This window comes from Diospyros lotus, chromosome 8, assembly GCF_014633365.1.
Source record: "Diospyros lotus cultivar Yz01 chromosome 8, ASM1463336v1, whole genome shotgun sequence".
NCBI lineage: Eukaryota > Viridiplantae > Streptophyta > Magnoliopsida > Ericales > Ebenaceae > Diospyros > Diospyros lotus.
In genome coordinates this window covers 7,951,799-7,968,968 of record NC_068345.1, presented here as the reverse complement: position 1 = coordinate 7,968,968, position 17,170 = coordinate 7,951,799, and the positions used below count along the sequence as shown (strand labels likewise).

Below are 17,170 nucleotides of genomic sequence, written 5' to 3'. Positions count from 1 at the left end.
ACTGTGTGTAACATTTTTCAGCAGGCTTCAGCTTCTATTTATAGTCTTCTGGTATTGAATGCGGTTGTTGTCATGTGTTAAACAATTAGAATGTTTGTTTTGTCTCACAAGTGTCACTTTTTGTCTCTAAAAACTTCAACCAATCAGTTAGAAATTCATAAAATATCTCCATGTTGTTTGAAGAATATTTAATGCACTAAAAAGTAAAAACAAACTACATTTAATGAGTTACAACAGTGGCTATATTTTTCAAAATCTATCACATGTTACTCGAGTACAAATTAGACATTATTCAACTAAGTTTGATCTTTACTTAACTTTATACATTTTGTAATCGATTACTTTTACTATCTACTCAAGTACAAAGATACTTTTACTCAATTAGATTTGAGTCACACAAATAATCATTATATACTCGATTACATAAAACTATTTACTCAATTATAAAGTTTCTTACTCAATTAAACTTAGGATCTTGAGACCTAACTTGTTTTCAACCTACTCGAGTACAAAGAAAATCTACTCGAGTACAAAACGATCTTCACTCCATTACAAAAATAATTTACTCGAGTATAGATTAGACACATTACTCGATTACAAATTCTATTACTCGATTATTTTTAACTCGATAGAGAAGTGCATTATATACTCGAATATAAAGACTTGTTTAGTTGAGTATACTTCCTCTTTATTCGACTACATCTACATATGAAATCGATTATTTTTAGAGACAGTAGAGAATCAATCAATTATGCAATCATTTTACTCAATTAACCAGAGGTTGGAAACTACTTAAGCCTTTTCTTATTATTTACATATTCGGTTACTTTAAACTAATTTTTTGATTAACTTTGAGTTGATTTTAAAAAATACTTGATTATAGCTTGACTTTCTCAAAAACTTTACATATTATTTTTAATTATTTTACTCATCATTCTTTAACCAAATTTACTAATTTTTTCATTAAATTAAAACATCAAATTTTTTAACACTGTTTCGAAAAGATGTGAGTAAGAACAAAACGATAGATAATAAAATATGATGCAGAGGTAAAAGAAATAACGTAAAATTTATTAACTTTTCATTATTTGGGAAGAATAAAGCATAAATAAACATAACATAATTTTATTTTTTTTGAAAAACATATTTATAAAAATATTTTCTTCTCTCCTTACACCCCAAAATCAAGGTGTATACAAAATAGAGGTCCGAAAAAGGAAAACTTTTTTTTTTTATTATTATAAAAAGTCTTAAATTCATAATCTCATAGTTATTATGAATGATAGATCACTATCTAACCCAAAATAGTCTCATACTTGCTATGAATAATAGATCAGTACCTAACCCAAAATAATTATGCTTAATTAAAAATTAAATTAATTAAATAATGTGTGACTGTTAATTATATCATGACTGAAAAGTAGACGCACTAATTCAACAAATATGTGTTGTCAGAACTTCATTCAAGTAACTCGTGTACTGTCAATTGCACAATTTGACTATTTTTTATTAATACATGATAAATAAGACTAATATTATGAATTATGATTGATAACAATAACATTAGTCATTAGTCATTAGCCATCTATCGTATTTTTATTAAAAAAAATATTAAAGAGAAAAGATAATGACATATAATTTTTTTAACATTCTCTAATAACAAGATGTTATATGACTCATGATACCGTTATAATCCTTAATATTATTTTACAAAACAACACAAAAAGAAGCTTGATGATGTATAGGATAGATGTGGGCACTATCAATTTCATATCCTTATCATTGAAATATTTTGGTTTTTAATTTTTAGATTATCGTTCTTGATTTAAATAAAAAAATAAATTCTAAATAAAGATTTTATCACATCATTAAGAGAAGAAATCAAAGTCATCAATCATAATTTGTGCCATAAAAGAACAGAAAGTAGAAAGTAGGACAAAGAATAAAAGGGAAGCTGGCGCCCCCGCCCTTGTTGAATTTCTCTCTCCAAGGAGCAATGATTGCTTTCGGAGATGAAAGCAACCTAGCATCGGGACACAATTATGTCTTTTAAAGGTGACCGAGGCCCCAAAATAAGGATAAACCTCATGGATTTGGTGGTGTCTCCATCCCACTTAAAAGATATGACTAATTTTCTTAATAAATTTTAATATTTAAATTTATCTAAACTAATTATTATGCCAAATTTGATAAACTCCCCAATTATTATAATAAGATGTCAAAAATAATTATCATCTCATTTTCTCCCACTAGGCCCACTTAAGGTTATAATCGAATTGAGTAGAATCGAATTTTGTTAAGTTTAAATTCAGTTCGATGAGCTAGTTTTTAAGCTCAAATTTGAGATCAGGTTTACTAAAAATGGATGCTGATTTAGCAAAAAGAAAAGAAAAAAATACAAACTAAAAAAGTAACCAAAGCTAAAATTAAGTAATGCAAAAAATATATATATCAACTGTAAAAGAAAAGATGACACATAATATGAATAACATAATTTAAATCTTGAGAAGTTATATTAAAAAAATTTAGATAACAATGGAATTTAATATTAGTATGGTATTTAAAAAAAAAAAGAGACTATGCAATGATGGCGATGGAGAGGAAGGGGGTATGCAACGGCAACATAGAGGGAAGAAGGTGTACAGCAAAGGGCAATGGTAGTAGACAATGGTTCGAAGTGACGACAACAAGTGAAGAAATAGGGTGTACGATGTCAAGTGGCAACGAAGATGGGAGGTGGCAGCAGGCATCGATAGCGTAACAATGGTGTGTGCAACAACAATAGGAGAAGACAATGCACAGCAAGTGACGACAAAGCAATAGAAGGAAGTGTGCGATGACAATAACTGGTGGTGGTTCAATCTTAGATGGAGGCTTGCAGTAGTGACAGGTGTTAACCATGGGCGATACCCATGCTTGCCTCTTGTTTTTGGCTTCTTTCCTCTTTAGTTTTCAATCTTTCTTACTTTTTAAGTTTTTAATTTAGACAATTATTTATATAGTGTTTGACTAAACATGATATGCTATGTCGCTTTATTATATAAACATATATTATATTATATTAAATAATTAAATTAATATATATAATATTTTTAAATATATTTAATTTAATTATATATTATTATAATAATTTAAAATTTGATAACTTTATGTTAAATAATATATTTATAAAATTATAAATAAATATATTAATGTATTTGTAAATGAGTTTTTTCGTGACATATTCATGAACTTCTAATCGAGTATGTTTATGAGTTTCTAATCAAATCTATTAATATTTCAAGTCTCTAATGTGTTCACGATCTTAACCTGTCGACTTTTATTAAGTTCAAGTTCAGATCGTTTATAAATTGAGTTTTAAAATTAGGTTCAAACTCGAATTGTTTACCTTAACGAATGAATTCAAACAAGTTTTTATCAAGTTAAACACTGAGTCACTCGTAAATAACTCAAATCATTTGCGACTCTACATACAACTAGTTCTCTAAAAATTTCAATTTTACCATTGGATTAGTATGAAAATATATAACTATATTTAATGTATGGATGAATTTATATATTTAATAATTAAGATTCTGTTACATATTACTTACAGATTTGATTTATTTAATTAAATCTAAAATTATTAAATAAAGTAGTTAAATATAACTATTGAATAATCCACTGTACCCTAAAATACCTAAATATTTTTCCAACTAGTAAACTGAGGTGGAGGAGGTAGTAAGTATTTCAGGAGCATCGTATCCAAGTTTTGGATATAAATTTTAGGTTTTGCATGATTTTTCACAATATTTGATTAGGTTGAAAAAGAATACTAATAATATTGTTATAGAATCTTAATGAGAGTGAGGGTCAGCCTAAGGGTTGGTGAGGCCTCAGGTGACTCTCTCTTTCTCTCACGTCGATCACCATCTTGAGTCTGCGTAAACCTTGATCGACAATCGCGCATCCGTCGCCGTCTCCTTCTTTTTGTTGGCAACCGAGTCCCGTCAATGTCTACAGTCTCCTCCCGTCTTCATCGCTTGGTTGGGGTCTCCTCTCCCCGATCCTAGGTGGTCAGCGACCTCTTGAAAGAGGGAAGCTTCCAAATCACTTGCATTGTTGTATCTTTAACTATGTATGTCAAACGCCTCATGTATTACAAATGTTGCTCCTTCAGTTAGTAATTTTGATAAACTCAATGTTCAATGTCCATCTGCTGCGCCTGAGCTTAACCACTACACTTCAAGAAACTCTAAGAACTGGATGGTGCTGTTAATTTCTGGGGACAAGTCTACGCCTCGCTTTAATGTAAACCATTATTCTCTTTCAATGTTGTGTGGGATTATGGAAAGGTTTTGGGTGGTCTGCGGCGGCCCCCCACTTTTTGGAGGCCATAGGCATAGGCCACCTTAGACTGGCCTTGATGGGAGTTCAAAAAACTTATGAATAAGACTTAACTATTAACCCGTACCCTATAAATCTTAAAATATAATTGTCAATCACGTCAGTATGATGTAACAAACTTATAAGTTTAGTAATCAATTTTTTACACAAAATATATGATATGAATAATCAATTTCAACAAATGAAGAGGATCAGAAATCACATATTACATATTCATATAAACTTTTAAAAAAATACAAACCAATGCAGATATACTATTTTCCATTTTTTATCAACATAATACAATGTAAGTCGCTATCTTATGCCCTTTCAAACTCTCATTCTCTACTACCACCCTCACTCTCTTGGTTTCTCATCTCATCTCTTGGTCTGAATCTTTCAATCTTTAACTCTCCAGGAATCTCCTCTCAACCAATCTCGAAATTTTTGGGAGTGGGATTATTGAGCTCAATTGGCCCCAATTTTGGTCTAGTTTTAGACTTTTGAGTCCATAAACTTGACCTAAATCAATCGCACCATCTAAAGGTCCTCTAAATTTTTTTACCCTACCTTATACCTTCTTAAACTCTCAATCTTATATACTGCCAGTCTCACTGTTGCCCTAATCTCTTGCCTCTCGGTCTCTCAATCTTCAATTCTCTATGAATTTTACCTTAACAATCTCTTAATCTTGGTGATTGGGATTACTTTCTGGCATGATGGTTTATTAATTTTTTATGAAAAATTAATATTAATTAACCCGTTGCACATATTGGGTTTGAAGAAACTTATATCATTTTAATGCATAACTCATTTTGTTGATACTTGCAATTATGTAAAAGATAATTTTTCATGTAACTGACATGAGCAAAAAAAAATAAGTTGAATGTGACGATTGAAAAAATTAAAAAAAATCAATTTAAAATTAAAAATATTATTAAAATTTATTGTAAATAACCCTTTAATAAACTATAAACCTCTATCTGATCTAGGATTATACTATTTAACAAAGTGAAAAATTATTTACATGCACACATAAAACAAATGTGGGGTTGTTGAAATTTTTAATTCCGAACTTTAATTAACTTCAGGCATTGCTAGTCTAAAGACTTGGGTTCAAGTCAATTGCTAGTCTAAAGACTTGGGTTTAAGTCAACATTTTGCATTTTTGTCCTCACTTTCCTGCCCCCTTCTTGAGTTTGTCATCTTGCAACTTACCAAAAGCTAGGTGTCGTTTGGACTTTCTTGTAATTCTCTTAGTTATATATATATATATATATTTATTTATTAGAGGGGTTTTCTATGTTATACATGAGAAAAAAAATAAAAAATTTAAAAAAAAAGTTTATTAGGTGATTGATTAGATAGTTATAGTTTATTCTCTATTTTTTTAAATAAAATTTTAAAAAAATGAGTCATAATTTTGTAATATTAAAATATAATATTTACTTTTATATAATATAAATAATTCATTTCTTATTCTTTGTGAGCTTGTCTCTTTATTATTTCATTCGTAGACTTGACTTTTCAGAAGTAAGTTTATTAGGAATTTATGTAATTGCAAATGTGATTAACTTAATGATTGTAAGTAATAACAGAAAGATGACGGTATAATTATCATTTTGTTGTTATACATGAGTCTCATTAGATTGTGTTTGGATGGGTTATTAATTATTCCACCCTATTATTTGAGATTTGAAATTTGGAATCCTAAATTTAATGTTTAGCAATCATTTTATAGAAATAATTTGGGTTAGAGTCTAAATTTATCATGGATTTGAAGTTAAAAATGGAAGGTTTTCAAATGATTCCAAAATGGGTGTCATTTGGATTAAAATATTTAAGTACACATTAATTATAAATTATTCTTAATACTTATGTGCTTGTATTTATTAAAGTATTTGGTATTTCATATGTATGTATATATATTATTTCCATGTTATATATCTAATTTTAATTGAAAATTTGAGATAAAACATTTAATAGAGATTTTTTTTTTTTAATATAAATTGAAGGAAAACTTGTATATGATACTCCTAATAAAATTTAAGATTATTGCAATAATTATTTTTTATATTTAAAAAAATAAAATGAATACCTTTAAAATTTTATAGTATATTACAGTTTTTCCCTTGTAGTTAGTTAACATATATAAAAACCTCATTTTCTCTCTTCTTAAACTCTCATTTCTTTCTTCTCTCTCTCTCTCTCGTTTCCCCCTTACCAATGCATTTCTTTTTCATAGTCCGGGGCCACCACCTATCCTATCATTGCCACTAGCTGGATTCCAATCTCCTTTCACATGCACTATCGACCACCACCATTTCTCTTTTCACCGCCACCAACCTTCTTTCATTATTATAGGTTGCCACCATATCTACCTTCTTTGTCATGGATTAAGTTTTGATCCAAACCCAAATTAATTCCAAATTGGTAAGTTCTAATCGAAACCCAAGTTTCAGATTGGTAAGTTTCTCCCACCTCATCTCTCTCTCTCTCTCTCTCTCTCTCTCTCTCTCTCTCTCTCTCTTCTAAGTTCTTTTGTCCCATAGACACCTAGGTAGGTTGGATGAGCCTAGATGAATCTTGGTTCAAACCCAATAAAATTTGGGTTTGTAGAACTTGAGCCTAAATATGACATATTTGGGTTCAAACCCAGCAATCTGAATGTAGATTATCAAGTTTCTGTGATATTATTTATCTTTTGATTAATTAAGTGAGATTGTTTTAATTTACCTTGTATTTTTTTATATCCACTATGGGAGTATAGGGTTATCAGGAAAAGCTATTTAATTATTGTGAGGGCATTTTATACGTAACTTCTTGTAACCGTTGACTTTAGTCAAAGCTTATCCCATAATTTTTCCCTCACATTAAAGATTTTCACGTTAAATTCTTTATTTTTATGCGTGGTTGTTTGCTTTTATTCTATTTTATTTAATTATTATTGTCATTACCTAGTGATTCATTATATCACCACAACAATTAGATAGGGTATTTACTTTTATATTATTTAATAATCTTATTTTTTTTCTCCAAACAATAATAATATAAAATCTTTTAAATATATTTATAAATTTAAACTTATTATTTAAACATGATAATATTTGAATAATTTAAAATATTAAATTTTTGGCCTAATAACCAAAAAAATCCAAACATTTTCACGCATGAATTTACAATCTAATCCAATCATTTTAATTTTGATAATTAGATCTCAATTGGATGTAATTTTATCTACCATATATAAAATCGATTTAGGTGATATGTGTCTTAAGTGACATGACAGGTGTAATAAATTAACAATATACGTGAGATCCACATCTATACATAACTATATATATATATATATATCTTTGTCATTGTTGTTGTCGTTGACCGCTGTCAGCCCCTCACTATCACCATCGACTACATTAGTTGCAATTTTTGACCATTATGATTGCCTATTCATCTTCTCCGGTCGTGTTGGTTGTCTTGAATAGTCATCTTCCTATTCATCTTCTTTCTCTCTTGAAGACGATCATTGCAATCGGAGAAAATGAACAGGCGATCGTGATGGTCGTCTTCTCTTATTCATCTTTTCTCTCTCTCTCTTGAAGACAACTATCACAGTTCTAGAAGACGAACAGGTAGTCATTGGCAACTACAATTGATGTTGTAGATAACAATTGCGAAAGGTTGACAATGGTCAATGATGGTGGCGACGAAGATATATATATATATATATATTTGCTTATTTTATATATGGGTTCCACATATTACATAGCGGATAAAATTACACCTAATTAAATCAATTAGGATTAAATTGTTAAAATTGAAAGGATTGAATTATATTGAATTAATAAAATATTTTTTATTAACACAATATATAAGGGCACAAAATAATTTGTGAAAATGAGAGAAAGTGAACTCTTGGCACGTCGCAAGTGCATGAAAAGACTGAATCGGAACCAAACCCAAAACAAATTATTATATAATAAAGTAAATGACTTGGTGAGATGTATGAGGATATACCGAATTATGCAGCACCGACAAGATCATTTCTTTCTTTCTTTAAAGAACATGGTGTGACTAAATATATACAAGTGCGAATATTTCAAATTTTAATATACACATCAAATCAACAATAAAGATAACTGAATCGACATTTATGTAATTAAAATCAACAATAATAATTATAATAATCATATATCACAAACCTTTTCATATTTCAAACACAACTATTAGTCGAAATTAAACCTTACTATGATCAATAATAGATTCATCCCTCAGTTATGATTTATTCTATTCTAATTAAGTACATAATTTCCAGTCCACAACCCAAGAAGAAGAAGAAGAAGCCTAGCATTTACACAGCCTTACGGTTGCATATAGCCGCCATTAATCAACACACCTACTGCCAGTACGCAAAACCCTCAGCCAAGACAAGCTTTTCCACATCCACACACTGTCCAAACCTATAAGCAAACCTGAGCAGCCCCTGGGAGTTGAGCGATCCCCTCCTCACCGGGTAGTCCACGACCCTGCTGCCGCCGCGTGCGTAGGCCTGGTCAAAGAGCTCCTTCATCGGCACGTAGACCTCGCCAATGTACCGGTCGCCGAGCTTCCGCTTGCAGTAGAGCTTGATAAGAAGCATGGCACCATAGTGTTGTAGACAAGACTCCGGGACCGTAAATTTCATGGTCAAGTTCCATGCTGGATTCGCCTCGCCATGCCTGTCCGCTGGGGTTCTCTTCTCCGTCTCCTGGTTGCCCCCAATGGAAACCCTAGCGTAAACCTTCATCTTGAACAGTTTTCTCACTTCTTCCAGATCATTTGCAGAGATCAAGGTCAGCTCGAACTTCCTGCACTCCATGGAGGGATGCAGAGGGGCAGAGCCCGCAGCCGGCAGCGAGAGAGGGAGAAGGGCAGGCAGGGAGGGGGCGCTTGAGCGAGAGGGGACTGAGGGAGGGTTTCCAAATTTTATACCGGACCTGAGTGCAGGCCAAAATTAATGGCGGGCCAAGACCGTCACTGGGCCCGCACTGGCTCCGCCCCTGGTCAGGGATGATGACGATGAAGAAGACAAGACGTAATTTAAGTGCAACCAACGGATGAAAAAGTATGACCATAGGAATTATTTGGAAGCTTCCCAGCCTTGGCCTGATTTCCGAGTTCATCTTAGCTTTGCTGCTTGGAAACTCATCAATGCCACTTGTTTAGCAGTGACACGTACTACGTACAGTACCAAACCCATAGACCTTTCTTTTTTCTTTCTTTGTTTTTTCCCTAAGGAAATGCCAATTGATTGCTGTGATTTTATTAACCCGTGCTTACCTATTTATTACAGGTCAAAGGCTTGTTGCTATGTTAAAAGATTATTCCTACACGTATACTTAAATTTGTTTTCCAATCTAGTTTCTCCAGTGCAGATATACAAGGGGAAGGAGGGGTTGGGGGGAGCTATGCTTTCCCTTTTAACGTTTACTTTTCTCGAATAATATAACATTCTCGATTTATATACCTATATAAATATTTTAACAAACATAAATATATATATAATTATTTTTTATAAATTAATTTTATTGATGCGAAATTAAATATCTTGAATCCAAAATGACCCCTTGTGGTGTCATTTAAATTTTTTTTTAATTCAAATCCAAATCCGTTCTATAAAATTGCATCCAAACATACGATTTAAAATTTCAAGCCTCAAAGATGAATGATGAGTAAAAATTCCAGAGTTCAAATAACAAAGGATTGGGAAATGACTTCATCAAAACACAACCTAATTAAAGTCATGTCCAATATAAGTAGGTATATATATATATATATATATATTGAGAACTAGTTGTATACACATAATTATTCGTATTTATAAGTGATTGTCTTTAAAATTTGAGAATAATTAATTAATTTTATTTAAAATTTAAAGCAAAATTTCTTTCTTCCATTTAATATTGTAAATTATTCAACATGTCGTGAATGACTCTTTACGTCTAATACGGTGGCAATTGACTTTTCAAAAAACTAAACCCAAACAAGAATATTAAGAAAACCAATTCCAGAAAACCCACAATTTAGTAGATTATCTTATTTAATGGATTATTAATGATTTAGTAGATTATCTTATTTTTAATTATAGAAAAGACTGAACCACCTTGTCTATTTGATTTTACGTGTGATTAAGATGTGATGTGGTCATAACAACTACCAAGAAAGAAGAAGTGGCGGTGAAGGTCTCTCCTAATTGTTCACTCAAACCTTTTTAATTTCACAATTCCATCCGCTATCAGGAGTGTTCATGGTACGATTTAGTCGGTCTGAATCATTTTCAGCAAGCTAAATCGCTAGTGTGATTTTTTGATCAAACCAGACCACGATCTGATTTTGGTGCGGCCAAACCACACCAAACCAGACCGCATTTGCGGTCTGATTTGGTACGATTTACCGTGATTTAAAAATAATTATTAACATATAATATAGTATAAAAATATTAAAAAAAATAATTATATATTATTATAAACTATTATAATCTGTTGACAATTATAATAGTTATATATTATTATAAACTTGTTATATATTATTATAAAATTTTTATAATAATAAGGGTTGTAGGGGTGATTTTTATAATAATATATTTTTTATATTTTTTTATATATTTTTTTGGGTGGTTTGGTTTTAAACCAAACCGCCAACCATACAAACTGCAAATCGTGCGGTTTGTATAACCACCAAACCATTTTGGACCGCAAAAAAAAAAAAATCAACCAATTCGGTTCGATTTGGTTTAATTTAATTTGGTCGATTTCTACGGTGTACCAATTTTTTTGAACAGACTATCCGCTATTCAAAATTCCATTCCACTTTTGAAGACTTGGTAAAATAAGGGTAAGTCACCTCTTCCCTAAAGAACCCAAAAAAAAAAGGGGGCCATGATACTAGAAACTGTACTTGTGTTTGACCTGACCCACCAAAAACTCCTTAAGTTGAATCTAGAAAAATAGGTGAATTGAAGCAATAATAAGGAATTATATTAATCTCCTCTATTTCAATTTCAAGGTCAATGATTCTAATCTTCTTGATATTGCAGACAATCTGACATAAATATTTGCATGCTTATGCTTATTAGGTGCATGATAAATTTGTTCAATTCACCTACAAAATACAGTATAGTGAGGGATAAAGGAAAAAACTTTGTCAAAGTTTCAAATTCTAGATTTTCAATATTAATCAGAAACAGAAGGAATGGCAACTCGGCTGCACGGAAGTATTCTTTCGATAAAACTTCACACAGATAACTGAAGTTCTTGGCAATCCAAAAACATTACCATCAGCTTACACAATCAGCAATTGAAAACACAGCTGAAATTCTAATTTTTCACGCTCAAAAATTTCCCAGACAAGGAACTTCAAAAAATAAAAAATGAATCGTCCATAATCTTGAGATTGTTGGCGGTTTAGCTAAATCAACCCAATGTCTAAATGTCCAATTCCGACTACTCCAAGCTCTCAGATACAGACTCAAAAGTAATGTCCTCAGCTCAAAAGGATTTAAGTGCCTCTTAAGGCATCAGTCAATGGCACCGGAAGCAGAGATAAGGTTCTTCGGACTGCAGTGATGAGAAGAATTCTGCAGAGGCAACTCTCTGCTGGTGATCAAACTTCAAAACCCCCCATTGCCTTTGCCACTAATGTGTCGCTATGTCAACGTATTGCGTAGTTGGTGGCAACGGCACATGAAGAAGCCAAGGCAACTTGAGCTCTGGGAAAATGTACTGGGATGTACATAACTGTGTCAACAAGCATAGTAGTTTGATAAGTTTTTGTTCTGTATAACTAGACGGGGTCAGCTTTTGGGCAGGTGGAAAGATTGGGCCGATTCAAGTGTTGAGTTTTTTGATTCCCACAGACACCTGCATTCAGGCAGAGGGTATGTGAAAATAGATGCTTTTCTGTTGCTTCTTCTAACTCTAGGTACCATTATCCCCTTGCGATCACTTTCAGCTAGCATCGCTTCCATTTGATCCTTGAAAGTCTTCCAACTGTGGACCATCAAAAGAACAGTTTCATTTCAGTGACCATACACCTTGGATTTTTCAAAATGCTAGAACTCAATTGTAAAAGTATTGGTCAAGCATGCTACCAATGATACATGAATATACAACTGTAGTCTGTAGTCTGTAGTCAGCTTATAGACAGTTTATGTAATTCTTCAATAATTGTAACTCAAAATTGATCCACGTCTACGGGTGTTTGAAATGTATGTACCTGATCATAGACAAACAGAATCCCCAAGCACTGAAAAGCATTTGTTCTTTCATCCAGTAATTTCGCAAATGCATCAATACTACATTATGTTCTATAGTAAGGTCCTTGCTTAAGGTATTTGGATGATTACCTTGTGTTGGTGTCCTGTAATAAAAAAGCAAGCTGGCTTTTATCAGGCTTGATGGTTTTAGCATGCCCATTGTACATGATTCTTCGATGACCCATTAGAAAGTGCGGGAAATTTCCACCTTGAGTTGTGACAAACACCTCACTATACAAGCATACCATATAGTCCAGAGCAGCTAACCTTGAAGAATATCCCTATTAAACATAAGAGAAATGAAATATTTACTTATCGCAGTTATTAGAACCTCATCTACTTTAATTTCTAGCAGAAACAGGATAATTTCACTAGATCAAGATGAAATTTTAGGCAAGTTGAATTTTTAACAAGAAAAAAAAAAAAAGAATTTCTAGCAAATCTATCAAACATATTGTACATTTATGGATATTTCAGCATTAATGCCACAAATCTTCTCTATTTAGGCAATGTTTAGTTAGGGAATGTACAGTTAGGCAATCTTCTCTGTTTTCCTTATTTCCTTTTTTGTTGATTGATGATTTGTTGGAGATTGATTGATGATTTGTAGGAGATTCAAATTAGTTAGGGATTAGATGAGATTCCTTGCTTGAATATATATGCATCCACGATGTCCAGCTATTTGTAAGAAAAGAAATAATCTTTTTCTTCATGGTATCAATGCGGGTTTAGGGTTCTTGTTCCTTTGTCTTTTTTGGCCTTTATCGTCGGCATCCCTTCAGTCTCTGACCAAGATAAAGAAACTAGTCAGTCACGGACTGTTCCCCAGTCCATTGCTCATCTCCAGTGTCGTCCACCATCATTGTTCCTGTTCATTCTAGCCCCTGCCCTACATCGCTGCAGCCTCCTCCGCTATAGCCAGTCTTCAAGCCACCTCTGAAAGCCTATCATCTGGCAGTAAAATAGCCGTCGAGAAGGGTTCCTCATCATCGGAAATCATCCTGAGTCACACGGGAGCCGTGCAACAGCACATCGTTCACCATCACCAGCCATAAACTGAATGGCCAAAACAACCTTCAATGGTCCCAGCCAGTCCTGATCTTTAATTCCGGGAAAGGGAGAGATGATTATCTCACCGGTGAAGCCGTGCAGCCAAAGAAGGAAGATCTGACGTATTGGTTGTGGAAGAGGGAAAAGAAAACAACCTGGTGATATCATGGCTCCTCAATTCCATGACAAATGAGATTGGAGAAAATTTTCTCCTTTACGAAATAGCTGCAGAGATTTGGAAAGCTGCAAGGGAGGCATACTCGCACATGGAGAACACATTCGAGTTGTTCGAAATTGAGTATGTTTTTCATGATCAGCAGCAAGGAGACCTCATTATCACTCAAAGCATACTCGTAGTTCATTTGCAAAGCAGTTATGCAATGCAAACCGTCTCATCCATTTGCTATGACTCACATTGATGTATGGGGTCCCTCTCGCACAAAACATATTTTGGGGTATCAATAGTTTGTGTCCTTCATTCATGACAACACTAGATTAATATGGGTATTCCTTTTAAAAGAAAAATCTGAGGTTAATCAAGTCTTCAAAAACTTCCAACATCATGATTCAGACTCAGTTTCATACGAAAATTCAAATTCCAAGGACAGACAATGCAAAAGAATACTTAAACTCTGTCTTGGGTGATTATTTTTTGAACCAAAGAATCATCCATCAAACCTCTTGTGTCGACACTCCTCAATAAAATGGTATTGCTGAACGGAAAAATACACCTCCTTGAAGTTGCGTGATCTCTCATGCTATTGACCAATGTTTCAAAACATTTTTGGAGGGATGTCATTCTCACAACCACCTACCTGATTATTCAGATGCCTTCTTGAGTCCTTAAATTCCAAACTCCACTCCAAGCACTCCTCACTGTATACCCACATTCTCGGTTTGTGTCCACCATTCCACTTAAAGTCTTTGGTTGTTCCATTTTCATCCACATTCACCCTCATAATCATGGAAAGTTAGACCCTCGGACCCTCAAGTGTATTTTTCTAGGATACTCACCAAATCAATAAGGGTATAAATGTTTCTCACCTTCCACTAGACGGTACTACAATTCTATGGATGTTACTTTATTTGAGAATCAACCCTTTTATCCCAATCCTACCATTCAGAGTGAGAGTGGGTCAACAAAGGAATGTCAATCTTGGGATGTTAAGACTTTCTCTACTCATACACCTCTTACATCCTTGTCTCCTATTTCTGGTGTCACTAAACCTCCCACGATTGTCTAGCTTCCCTCTCAATTTGAGTCAAATGTTCCTGAATCTAACCCTGCCACATAAGACTTACCAACAAATACAAAGTTTCGTGTCTACTCCAGGAGAACAAATGCTCAAAATCAGGGAGAACAACAATATCTGACCAAACCTAACCGTGAGCCCAATTCAGATTCAATGGGCAACACATTTTCTAAAAATATTCCTAGTGAGGCACCTAAGAATGGTTTGAATTGGCCAATTGCATTAAGGAAGGGAGTGAGATCATGCACACAATATCCCTTTCACATTCCTAGGGTTGTGATTGGAATTGGGGGAAGAAATTAGTATGTTAGAATTGAAGGAGGGGGAGAAATCAGCAAAAAAGGAATGGAGAATTAGAGAAGAAACGAGAAAGGGATAGAAAGAATTAGGAATATAGAATTTTCATTTCAATACATATGATATCCATCCTCTTCCAATTGGCATTTTTATAGGCAAAGCTAATTGATTTCTAACAACACTATGTGCTCCTAACAAATTGCAAAATATCCATAACAAACTATTATATTCTATTACAATAATGCCCCTCTATTGTTCCTAGGGTTATGACAATTTCCCCACCTTGAAAGGTTTCTTGTCCCTAAGAAACTTATTACAACTGACCTGTTGTTTCTTCATCCAATGCCTGTCTTCACCAACTGATTTTTTCTTCGCCTTTTCTTGTTCTTATCTTGTATTTCCCTCTTCTTTTGCTTTCTCTTTTCTTTTTCCTCAACAATAACAGTACTCAGACTTGCTACAACACCAAATCCAGCCATCCACTTCTTCCTTATTGCCATTGAAAATGGTTTCAATTGAGTTATCAGTCCTGCAACCATATTATTTCCAATTATAGGAAGAAATTCAAACTTCTCTTTAAGCAAATCAACGCTTTTGGCAGCTGTTGTCCTACCTTGTGTGCCTGAGCCAATAACATCCGTATGGGATGTTCCAAGCAAGGTGCCTGGTGTAATCCATTCGTCCTTCTCCTCAAGTACTTGGTAAAGAGGTAATTCAGGCTCCTTCCTCTATTGCTTTCGTAAATCAATAGCATCAAGAGTCTCAGCACCAGTGGGAGTGCTTGAAAGACTGTCAACTAATTGAATATCGTCCTCCAATTCCTCTTCCTCAATCTCTTCTTCCACCTCCTCTTCTTTCTCTTCTCCTTCTTCCTTAAAGTTGGACTTATCTTGTTGCAGAACCCCAAAAACATCACCATCGAGAACTTCTTTTCCAAAGGAATTGGTGTGTTCCTTTAATTCTCCTTTTGCCCACTCACTCTGGACCAAACCTCCGTAATTGTTGCTATTGCTGCTAGCATTGTCGTTATAGCCACCTTCGTTGTCAATTCCGCTGCCTAAATCAGGGTACCCCTTTTTCGGCTGCTCCATTTTAAGGAAGTCCTCTTTGTTAAGACTTCCACAATAATCATTGAAAAATTCGGCGAGAAAGGTGTAGTGATACTTCTTAATCAATATCATCGCAAACTCCTACAACTGCTCATGCAACATACGGTCGAATTCCTTGCACGCTCCATGTATCCAACTGCTTGTTTCCTTGTCAACTCGACTGGACTCATTATCCAACTTTTCCCATGCCTGATTTTTCTGGCTAAACTGCTCATGATTCCTGTTGTTTCCAACTGAAAATGCAGCCTTCTTCTGCTTCCATTGAGGCTCCGACTGTCTCATGTGTGCACTGTTTCCCAAGGCTTCACGAGCAGGACATCCCATTGAAAATGCAGCATCCTTCGGCTGCAATTGAGACTCCAATGGTCTCGTGCATGCACTGCTCCCCGTGGCAGACCTCATGAGTAGTACAAGCCGAAGGCCAATAAACAAGAGCTTTGTACATCCTTAATCCAACACTTCCTTTTTGTATCTGCTTCACAACAGTCACCTCTAAATTGATCCAAGAAGTGACAAATTGTAGGCATTGTTCTACTACGGAGTCGATTCTATTTCAAGACCGGAATAAATTGCACGTTACAACAACTTTAATCAACCTTCAAGAGTCACCTAGGGCTACCGAATATCTTGTCTCACTTGCTACAAGAATACCTAATACTTGCTAGAATCACCAACGGAAATGCTAGCCTACTCGCCTCCGAAAGTTTAGACGGAAATTCTGATCACTGGTCTATTATAGCCACGAGGATAACCTCGCTCTGTGACTCCTTTCGATTCAAACCGTGAGGTGATCGGAAATCACCAAA

The 17,170-nt window shown here is 33.9% G+C and overlaps 2 protein-coding genes across 3 annotated transcripts in view; both read right to left on the bottom strand.

Moving 5' to 3' along the window:
• Positions 1-8,521: 8,521 nt before the first annotated feature.
• LOC127807163 (protein SRC2-like) lies at positions 8,522-9,413 on the bottom strand. Its single transcript, XM_052344823.1, has one exon. It carries the CDS (start codon positions 9,218-9,220, stop codon positions 8,759-8,761), a length of 462 nt encoding a protein of 153 aa, XP_052200783.1. The 5' UTR covers positions 9,221-9,413; the 3' UTR covers positions 8,522-8,758.
• A 2,161-nt stretch (positions 9,414-11,574) lies between these two features.
• Positions 11,575-17,170, bottom strand: part of LOC127808332 (O-fucosyltransferase 10-like) — a 47,987-nt gene continuing 42,391 nt past the window's right edge. The window contains exons 10-11 of one of the 2 annotated variants that reach the window (XM_052346834.1): positions 12,746-12,936; positions 11,575-12,389 (exon numbers count right to left, since the gene is read on the bottom strand). In XM_052346834.1, the coding sequence (XP_052202794.1) occupies positions 12,194-12,389; positions 12,746-12,936 (387 nt within the window). In that variant the 3' untranslated portion in view covers positions 11,575-12,193. The remainder of the gene's footprint in view (positions 12,390-12,745; positions 12,937-17,170) is intronic. The other variant, XM_052346833.1, reaches the window with a different exon arrangement.

Excerpts from the sequence above, each read along its gene's own strand:
- LOC127807163 (XM_052344823.1), bottom strand. The coding sequence starts at position 9,220 with ATGGAGTGCAGGAAGTTCGAGCTGACCTTGATCTCTGCAAATGATCTG.